This window comes from Rhagoletis zephyria, unplaced genomic scaffold (assembly GCF_001687245.7).
Source record: "Rhagoletis zephyria isolate East Lansing unplaced genomic scaffold, Rhagoletis_zephyria_1.1 Rzeph_scaffold_02520, whole genome shotgun sequence".
Classification (NCBI taxonomy): Eukaryota; Metazoa; Arthropoda; class Insecta; order Diptera; family Tephritidae; genus Rhagoletis; species Rhagoletis zephyria.
The window spans coordinates 47,137-58,175 of NW_016159604.1; the positions used below are offsets into that span (position 1 = coordinate 47,137).

An 11,039-nucleotide genomic window follows, 5' to 3' on the forward strand; every position below is an offset into this window, starting at 1 on the left:
GATATCCTTGATATCTATGCAGCCAATGGAAAAACAACAAATATAATAATTTATCATCCATATTCCTGTTATATATGCCACAGCAAAGCGTGGCAGGGTACAGCTAGTAAAAAATAAATATGTGTAAAAAAATTACTTTGGCCTAAAATATCTGTTGATTTTCTAACATTTTTTTGTGCAGTAAAAGATCCGACAAGGGCGCGACCTCTTCACCCATCTGTTTAATGGATGAAATTTATTTTGTATGAAATTTAACGTATTATGAAATATTTGTCGAATGAGTTGGCTGAAATATCCTGCTCAGGATATTTTTTATTAATTATTCAAAAATTAATTGTTATTGTTTTTTTGCACTCATTTCTTTATTTAATTTAATTAAGTTCAAATTAATTAAAAACATAAACCATTTTTTACTAAAGGGATATCAATTGAAATGGTTTTAATAAGCTTTGTTTCTTAACTTTACTGTATGAGGGATGCCATCTGTTTAAAAATTTAAATTCAACTTGAATAAAGTGAATTAGGTAATAGAAATATGTATAACCATACGGGTGCCAACGAAAAGAGTTTAAGGAGGTAATAGTTTGTAAATCTTTTGAACAGGGTTGCCACCATTTTGAAAAGTAGAATTCAGTTAAGTTATAAACAATGAAACATGAGTGTTAAGAAATCTTAAGATTTACACTAAGAATATTTTTGAGGTGTTTGAAGTGAGTTGCCACCAGTGTAAAAATTTAAATTCAAATTATTTATTAGATTTAATGAATTATTAAAATATTAGTATCACTCGAAATGGCTTTGACAAGGTGTTATTTCTGAACTATACTTTTTTTTAGAAATTTTTAGTTTGAACAGTTATAATGATTGAAGAGGGTTGCCATCCGTAAAAAAGTTACATTCAAATTATTTAGAAAGTTAAATTAAGTACTAAGAGATGGATATCAATTGAAATAGGGTTTAAAAGGCTTTATTTATAATCTTTATTTAAGGGGGTTGCCATGCGAGACAACTTTTGGAATTAAATTTTAGGGCGTTTTAACGCCTTGCGGGTGCACTAGTAGAATATTATTCTTCCAATATATTTGTTTATGCGGCGATATCTCAAACTTGAACAAAGTCTGGACGGAAGTATTGTACCAATTTAGAGGAAATAAGCCGGAAAGTGTTTGGTGGAAAAGTTCCCCTTATCATCGCCATCCAACTATTCTGTTTTTTTTTTTTGTTTTTTTTTACTTTCTTTTCTATTTTGCGGCCTCATTGCTTCCCTATATACGATTGTTTTTCGTCAATAGATAATTTGTAATGGTCGTAATGAAATGCTAAACGCTATATAATAAATATAACGCATATCTATAAGATCAAAAAGGTAAAAAATACAGTAAAAATTATATATAAAGGTTTATTATATTCCATATGCTAAAGATAAAAATTGGCTACAATATACATTTGGCGAATATATGTCTCCTGACTTGTGTCCTCACAAAAAAATATTTTACTTAACTAAGCGTGGTAAAATAGTTTAAGTATAGTATTTCACAAACACAAGCGACATTTCCTAATCAAAATTTGTATCTAACTTTTTTCAGAATGGTCGATTTTAAAGTACAACAAAGACGTTTTCGTACCAGCGAAAAAACTATTGTCAGCACTATTTATGGACCAATAAAGGGTGTTAAGCGCAAGTCTATCTATGGTGATTCCTACTACAGTTTCGAAAAAATACCATTCGCTAAACCGCCGGTAGGTGAGCTGCGCTACAAAGCACCACAACCGCCAGAACCGTGGATAGAAGTGCGGAGTTGTACTTCACGTGGACCGAAGCCATTGCAAAAGCATTTCGTATTTCAAATGACAGAAGGCTCCGAAGATTGTCTCTATCTAAATGTCTATACAAAGAATGTGAGTTGTACATATACAAAACTGCGTAAACCATAAATGTTACAGCAATAAAATCATCAACTTCTTCTCTTTTCATACGCAGCTAAATCCACAAAAACTCATGCCGGTCATGGTGTGGATATATGGCGGTGGTTTTCAGTTTGGTGAAGCCTCACGTGAACTTTATAGTCCCGACTATTTGCTGCGCGAAGATGTCGTGATTATTTCAATAACCTATCGCTTGGGGCCATTTGGTAAGCCTACTTCACTCTTATACATACTATTTGTAACTAATTTATATCATCATTCTCACAGGCTTTCTCTCTATGGAAGACCCCACTTTTGATGTACCTGGCAATGCCGGCCTCAAAGACCAAATTATGGCATTGCGTTGGGTGAAGGCGAACTGTGAACGCTTCGGCGGTGACAGCAATAATATAACACTTTTCGGTGACAGCGCTGGCGGTGCCTCTGTGCACTATATGATGATAACCGATCAAACATGTGGTCTTTTTCACAAAGCGATATCCATGTCGGGCAATGCACTTTCACCCTGGGCAGTAACGCCACAACGCAATTGGCCATATCGGCTAGCAGTGGCCGCTGGCTATGCGGGTGAAAATAATGATACAGATGTTTTTGACTTTCTAGGCAAAGCAAAAGGTGCTGATATTGTGAAAGCAAATGAGGATCTATGTTCGGATGAAGAAAAACGTGAACGCATTGGTTTCTCCTTTGGTCCAGTGATCGAGCCATATGTGACTGATCATTGTGTGGTACCCAAGAAACCAATTGAAATGATGCGCACCGCATGGAGTAATCAAATTCCGATGATTATTGGTGGTGTGTCGAATGAGGGATTGTTGTTGTATTCGGGTGAGTAGCTTTGCGGCGTTCAACTGATTTTCATATTGCTTTCTCTTTTATAAATAAAATTTCGCTTAACTCCTTTTTCGGTTCCAATTCTTTCTTTTTCATGAGATTCCATTTTATGCCACTAAATGTAAAATAATACTCCCTTAATTTTGTTTCATTCCATTCTGTTCCAATTAAGTGCGTCCCTTTACTTTCCATTCCATCCCGTTCCGTATTGTTAACTCTTCCCGTTCATACCTCTTATTTTATTTAATTCCATCTCGTTCCCTTCCATTCCATCTCGTTCAATTCCATTCTTTTACCTTAAGTTAAATTTTTCCTCCACATTTTATTTCATTTCATATCATTCAATTTCATTCATTCCATGCTAATTTCTCCATCTAATTTCCTTATATTCCATTTCATTTTATACCTCTTAATTTTGTTTTATTGTATTCCACACAATTCTGTTTCATTCCGTTCCATTCCTTTCCACTTTCCATTTATTAAATTTCACTGCGTGACGTATCGTTCTATTCCATAATCTTACATTTCGTTTCATTCCACTATGTATATCCTATAGCGCTTCATTCCTATTTCTTTCCAATTCTTACTAACTTACTCTGAACTCATTTGAAATGAAGATATTTTTCTTGTATTTATTATTATTTAAATTACAGAGACAAAAAAAAATCCCAAATTACTCAACGAAATTGGCGATTGCCGTTTTGTGGTGCCACTCGAACTTGGCATGGACCGCGATGGCGAGCTGTGCAAGGAATATGGCCTACAATTGCGTAAAGCTTACTATGGTGATAAGGAGCCGAGCTTAGAAACTTTACATGAGTACCTGTTGGTAGGTTAAAAAGCGCCCCCTTCATTAAAAGCTTGTTTGTAATTTTTAAATTGTTATTCCGCAGATGGTTTCCCACGAGTACTTCTGGTTCCCCATCTATCGCACAGTATTGTCACGCACGGCGCATGCCACAGCACCCACCTACTTGTATCGTTTCGATTTTGACTCGAAACATTTCAACCATCTGCGCATACTCAGCTGTGGCAAGAAAGTACGTGGCACCTGTCACGGTGATGATCTTTCCTATTTGTTTTACAACTCATTGGCGCGCAAGCTGAAGAATCATACACGCGAGTACAAATGCATTGAGCGGCTGGTTGGCATGTGGACACACTTTGCCATGCATTCCGATCCCAACTTTGATCCGGAGCACGTTGATCTATGGCAGCCTGTAACGAAGGATAATTTTGAGAAACGACAACTAAAGTGCCTTAATATTTCCGATGATTTGAAGGAGATTGATGTGCCCGAATTGAAGAAGTTACAAGTATGGGAGAACTTTTTTTGCTGTGATGAATTAATTTGAGGAGATTTATTAGGGGTAGTGGAATTAATTTGACCTGAGTAGCTAAGGGTAAACAAATTGAATGTGGCTGCCTCGGATTAGATCTAAGAGTTTCTTATAGCAAAGCTTAGAAAATATGTATACTGATTGACAAGCTTTTGAGTGAAGCTTTATGAAATGTGAAACATTATTATTCTAAGAATTATTCTATTAAGATTTTTGACTTCAATTTGATACCAAAAAGAANAAGCAAAGCTTAGAAAATATGTATACTGATTGACAAGCTTTTGAGTGAAGCTTTATGAAATGTGAAACATTATTATTTTAAGAATTATTCTATTAAGATTTTTGACTTCAATTTGATACCAAAAAGAAGCAGTAAGGATTTTAAAAATACATACTAACAAAATTACGTTTTAGAAGCTTTTTCGAAGCTTTCTATGAATTATAAGGGGTATAACAAAGTCTCTCTGGTCATCGCGGTTCAAGAGAGCTTTAAAAAGTTTTTTTCGCCATAACTCAAAGAAAAAAGAGAAATGGCTCCTTAAGTTGATCACAATTGGTTAAAAAGCGTAAAAGCTCGCTTTAGCGAACATTGTTTTTCTTATCGGTACGTAGGTACAAAGGGTAAAAGCTCTCTTTGGTCATCACATTTTTAACCAAATTCTTTGTGGAAAATTATAGCTACATATTGTTTTGAGCTTTTTGAAAAAACGAAGCACCAAAATTTTTGAAATCTAGAAATATTCAAATAATTTTTTTTTTTTCAATTTACTTTACATGTATTTTTTGAAGTTATGAGCGTAAAAATTATTACTTATATTTTTTTTAATAACGACAAACGCAAAAAAATCACTAAAAAATATAATCAAAATCTATAAATTTTTTAGACATCTTTTCTAGCTTCAGAGACACTATGTCTGAAGCATGTCCTATATCTTTTTATAATCTTTGAACTTTTAAAAAATACTAAACCGCCTAAATAATCGCCGTGGCTAACTAAAAAGTTTAAAATTTATTACCTATATGTAAATAGCTTAGAGTGTAATTTATTTTAAGCAATCACACACATATATAGATGTACATTATATAAATATATCGATATATTTTGTAGATAGATACTAAAGAAGCCACCTGAAACAACTAAACCACCAATTCAATTGCAAAGTTGCTCTATTGTTCTAATTACCAAAATGTACTAGTATTAAGAAATCAATTCGTATTCCCTTAAATAAGAATTGATGATCATATTTGTAGATATATTTTTTTAAGAATTTAACTTTTTTAATTGCAAAGATGCAAGGGACGTCTTCCAGTCGCATGAAAGACAGAGATTTAAAGCTCTAACGAATATCTACTATGAAAGGAACAAAGCTTACGAGCAGCGTTTGGAATATTATTTTTTTAAGTTTAAATTTTAAGCTTAGAATTGGCTCTTAAAATCGAGAAATACATATAAAATGACACCTCCAAGCTTTGAACACGAAAGCTAAATGATTAACTTTCAGAGCTTCAAGCTTTCATTAGTACAAAAAGTGAAAAATCCATTCTTTAGCTTACGAAAACATTAGTACCTATTTTTATTTTTGTGCATGCCAAACATATAACTATTAAGTGAAAGTTTAAACGCTCTTTTTTAAAGTTAAATAGAGTATTCGTATAATGCCGGTTTACCCTGCCGGAAAAGCCTGCTAACAAAAAAAAATTGTTAGGCTGAAAGTGGTGATGGGCATAACCTTGCCCGTTCGCAGAGCTTTTCGAAGCTTTCTATCCACTTTATATGAAGAACAAATTCTCTACCTCTGCACATTACTGGCATAAACTAAAAGTTTTGTTTATTAAATTATCCATTTGAATTAGGGATCCATAAAGCGCAAACTAGGTCTAAGGTGATTTATTTATATGGTTTTATTGTAAAAAAATTTCTTAATTGATTAAATAAATTGCTTTGCATGTATGTTCCATCATTTAGCTGTGTGCCAAATCCCAGGCGCACATATAATAAAAATATTGAAAACGAAGAATATTATAGATATGTCATAAAAATATCAAAACTTTAGCCATAAAACTACATTCACAAATATCCTGCAACAGAAGTACCTTTTTGCTATAAAGTGTTACATGAAATTGAACAGAATGTGATTTATAGGCAAGTAATAACTTTAATAAAAACGCAAGATAACTGTACGAAAGCTGAAAATAAGACATAAAATATTGATTCAGTGTCGGTGAGAGAGTCTTCTTTATATAGTTGCTACACAAGCAAGATAAATAGCGCCGTGGTAGCAATAAATACTGATTTGTGTATGTGTTTTTTTTTTTACCAAAAAGCATATGTTCAAATGCAAAATTTTAGAATGTAAGCTTAGGCGCCGGATATGGAACTTTAAGAGGAGTCAACTCGCTTTCGAAAAAAAAACCGAAGTAATAATACGTACAAATAAACATAACATACATGTGTACATACAGAAAATTAATTATTACTACAGAATGAATATAAATCTAAAAATGGCTTGACTCAGCCAGCATTCTCAGTCATAAGGTACACGAAAACAAAAAAAAAAATTCACTTCTCACTAAGCTTCTAAGGGTGTGTTCACACAGGAAGTGGAGCTAAGCCGAGCGGAGCCATTCCGAGCTTTCAAATGAATGTAGCTAGGTATATGAAAGTGCTCATACAGCAAGCTTTTCCACGAACGTTTTGGAGCTGAATGCAAAGGATTTGTTTTTTATTTTCGATTTTCTTTTAAATCTTTCATCTTCATGACTGATGCGAACGCAAAAAAAAAATAATTAAACGAAACCCAATTTTTCGTGGAAGCAATTGAAACAAATTGATCAAGTATTGTAGCCGATTTTCATTTAAGGTAAGTTTTGTGATATCTTTGCAGCCGATTCCATACAAAAAGCTCTGCTCCGCTTCGTTTAGTGTGGACTCCAGCAAATCCGCTCCGCTCTTATTTGCTTCATTCGGCGCCACTCGGCACCACTCGGCATTCTTTGTACACGCACCCTATGATTTTTAGAAGAGTCAGCAAATATGAGCTTGTTCGGCGCAGACATGACAAATCCTCAGACAAAAAATCTTCCAAATGCGGGATGCCTTCAGCAAAACTATACGTATTTTACATATGTATGCGTGTCAGAGTTCTGCAATGAGTACTAATGAAATTAGTATACCTACTTCAGTCATGACTCATGAGCCATACAATTTTTTTTAAATGCCTGCTCATAACAATTCTAAAAAAAAAATAGTACATCACTAATTCTCACTAAAGCGAACAAATATTCAAAGTATTCCTACCTTTATTTGTGCCGGCAATTTTTGACTCTATCGAGAATATATAGGCTACCAATTTGATTTGACTCATTTGTCCATATTATTTTGTGTGGCACCATCATAAACAAGCGTGAGTTAAGGCTGTGCCTATTTTTTTTTTTGCATGCTGTCGAGTACTAATCATTTCGCTCCCGTTTGTAAAAGTTTCGCTCCTCAATTCTTGAAATCAAATAATAAGAATTCTGAAATAAAAGACTCAAATCATTTAAGTAGTTCCACTGAACTCTTGGTGTTTCATGGAGCTGCGACTCATTTCAGGTATAAAGCAAGCCACTTGATGATGCCACTACACAGGTTCATACCAACAAATAACTTAGTCATTGTTCATACTCTCGCTTTGTGTGCCGTGCGTTAACGATTATTAGTGGATATGGGTGAATGTTGTTCTTTGACTTACATATATCCACTAATACTTTTTCTTGTGCTTGCCAAACAATGACTTAAAATGCCGAATGATTGCAGATCTCTGATGCGTGTACAAATACATACGTATTGTGTGTTCCGTGCGGTAGAACTTCCCACAAAAAAATTAAAATTAATATTTCGTGTAAATTAAAATTTTGTAATTAACAAAAAATACAAAAATTTGAGAAGAAATTTGAAATCAATTCTCATAGAACAATTTTGTAATAAACGCACTAAAGAAACAATGTGTCATTGAAATATTTTGTAAGACATTTTATATTGTTTATATAATAAAGCTTCGATGTGATGCTAATAGTTCATAAATATTTTAATATGAATGTTTACATATAAAAAAAACTAATAAATAAAATGTACTAATTGTTTGAAAAGAAGAGTAAAGAAGAATAAAACTAATTTTTCTTAAAGGTTGAAGTTTTATTTGTATTTAGTTTAGGGGGTTGTAAAGTAAATTTGCCATATTTTATTGCTAGGTATAGGTTCTTATATATCAACGTTTGTTGTGGGAGCCCCTTATGACTCCATATTTGGAGCGCTCAAATTTTGACATCATTTTAATTATTTGCAACAGCTTATGAACGACACCAACTGTTGGCTATGGGGACGGCTGCATTTTAGTTCATGTATTCATAGTCAGCTGTTGAAGCGACGCCAACGCCAAAGCTGTATATAGAGGGGTATTTAAACAAGACAAACGAATACACAAAAGCGCGAATACCCATAATGTTATCATGTCTTTGGAGTCGATAACGAATGCATACTAAGTAGACAGACAACAGCTTATATATACATACATATATGTACACACATACAAATATGCAAGCTAGCGAAAGTGTACAAATAAAAACAATACCACATACTACATACATACATACATACATAAATTCAAATGTATATAAGTACATACACTCCTACATATGTACTTACGTATTTACGAAGCAAACCGCATAAACCAGATAAGGCAGCGGCTTAGCATAACCTTCGATAGCTCAGTTGGTAGAGCGGTGGACTGTAGATGTTAAATGCAAAGTAGAAATCCATAGGTCGCTGGTTCAAATCCGGCTCGAAGGAATACTTATATACTTTTTTTTATACCCCGTTTTTTGCACTAATTAATATTGTTTGATTTTGTTTTTTGTACATGTAACTTTAAATTAAAGAAATTTCAAGCAATTATCTAAATTATGAATTTTGATAGCAAAATTAATGTTGTTAAGAAATAAATTAAAACTTAATTTACTACAAAGATATTTTCGGGTATCAAATTTCACTTGACTTTACAGCAGCTTCGACCATGCAGCAATTCATACTCACCCTAGGTTAGCCCTCAGATAGTCCCTATTGTTGCCAGCACTAGTCCCTCATAATTCCCCTGCCAATGGTTTCAACTGCCATTTTTAACATTGGCGTGTCATTGGAAAGGCCCAATCAACACTGACCCGGAGATAGTCCTGGACTAGTCCAATTTTGGAGGTTTTTTTCGTTGGAGTAAGATTAAGTTCTGCACTTCGCAGATGCTTTTTCATAATTCGGAAACACAAAAAAAAAAACTAAATTTTATCATTTTATAACCAAGTTGCTCTGACGGAATTTGAACCCGGACCCTCCTGAAAGCTAACAAATAGTGGCAAGCACCTCTGCGCACTGAGCTACAGCCACGCATGTAAATGTGTGTTCAAATGTTTACTTTGCCAGACCAAGCGATTGGGACATTTACAGGGTGGTGTTCTTTAAATGTTTTTTTATTAAATTGCAAGACCGCACCACTCTGTCACTGCCAAACTGTACTTTTCGTCTATCTCCAGGCCGGTTCCTTGGGGACTGGTCGAAGGCTGACAATTTCGATGCAAGCAAATGTCCAATTCTGACCAGTCAAATTTTAACCAGTGAAGTACTAGTCTTTTACGGAAAATTGGCCGCCTTATTGCTGCAGGGGATCAACTCATACGCACACTTACGCAATCAAATTTTGCGCATGTGTTGAAAGTTCATCGATGTACACAGAGTTTTTTTCTTTACTAAGGTAACGTAGATAATTATGCAACGGAAATTGCAGTGAAAATAATAAATAATTTAATAAAAGGAGATAAAAACTCATTAACACATCGAATATTTAAAATTTTCTCGAAGAATTGGAAAGTAAATACGGAGATTTGCTTTTATATACGGAAGTACGTTGGTTAATGTTTGGAAAGATTTTTAAATTTAAGCAAGGAGATTCTCAAATTTTTTTGAAACTGATTCTACTCCAGCTAATGAGGAACCCATTACCGCTCCAAATAATGTAGATTTTAATCTTGATTTGGGGTTTTTATGGGATTTAAACAGTCTTTTCAATGAGCTAAATTTGCTTCTTCAAGGGAAAACCAAGGACATCTGTGAATTAGTTGCAACCGTCAGTCAGAAGAAAATTAAAAATATTAATAGGAAATTTAGAAGATAAAAATGGTTTCAATTTGACAAAAACTGCTGAAATTTTCGCAGATAATCAAACAAATTACAAATCATAATAATCAAATCAAATATAATCAAATTAATAACAATATTTTGAACGAGTTCGGAATGTCTAAGGTGGAAAGAAAAAAGTTTTGTATAAGGAAACAATTGTAGAAAGGAATTTTCTTACACCGTATTCATGTCGCCGCCAATAATTTGTCATTTGATACCAAACTTGTTTAATTTGGATAAGGGGTTTATTTATTATCAGAAAATTACTATTATATATAAATATTTGGACAAGGTGACTTAAAAAAAACTGTTAGCTTCGGTCCCTGATATATATAACAACACACGAAGCGTTCATGAAAAAAAATTAACAAAATGGGTATCGAAACCTAAGTATTATATACATATGTACATATATATTTTATACATACTACATACTACATAAATTTAATTTATTGTGTTCTAAATAGTACCTATTTTATTAACTTCCAGGTAAGTGCTGAAATGTGATTAGCTATTGATATTATTTTACTAATTGGCATTATCTTGAATTAACGAATTTGTGCAAACTAATATCATTGCAATTCTTCTTCTTCTTTTTTGGCGCTGTAACCGCCTAAGCGATTTTGGCCGAGTTCAGCAAAGCACGCCAGTCGTTTCTCCTCTGTGCCAACTGACGCCAATTGGAAACGCCAAGTGAAGCCAAGTCCTTCTCCACCTGATCTTTCCATCGCAGT

General features: G+C 33.7%; 1 protein-coding gene and 1 non-coding gene across 2 annotated transcripts in view; both read left to right on the plus strand.

Moving 5' to 3' along the window:
• The window catches only part of alpha-Est9 (alpha-Esterase-9), a 60,463-nt gene that overhangs the window by 29,200 nt on the left and 20,224 nt on the right, over positions 1-11,039 (plus strand). Inside the window, exons 2-6 of the mRNA XM_017621584.1 lie at positions 1,587-1,899; positions 1,982-2,132; positions 2,194-2,754; positions 3,414-3,589; positions 3,654-4,109. Coding sequence (XP_017477073.1) covers positions 1,587-1,899; positions 1,982-2,132; positions 2,194-2,754; positions 3,414-3,589; positions 3,654-4,109 — 1,657 coding nt within the window. The remainder of the gene's footprint in view (positions 1-1,586; positions 1,900-1,981; positions 2,133-2,193; positions 2,755-3,413; positions 3,590-3,653; positions 4,110-11,039) is intronic.
• TRNAY-GUA (transfer RNA tyrosine (anticodon GUA)) lies at positions 8,836-8,928 on the plus strand. The gene is made up of 2 exons: positions 8,836-8,872; positions 8,893-8,928. It is a non-coding gene; the product is annotated as a tRNA-Tyr (tRNA).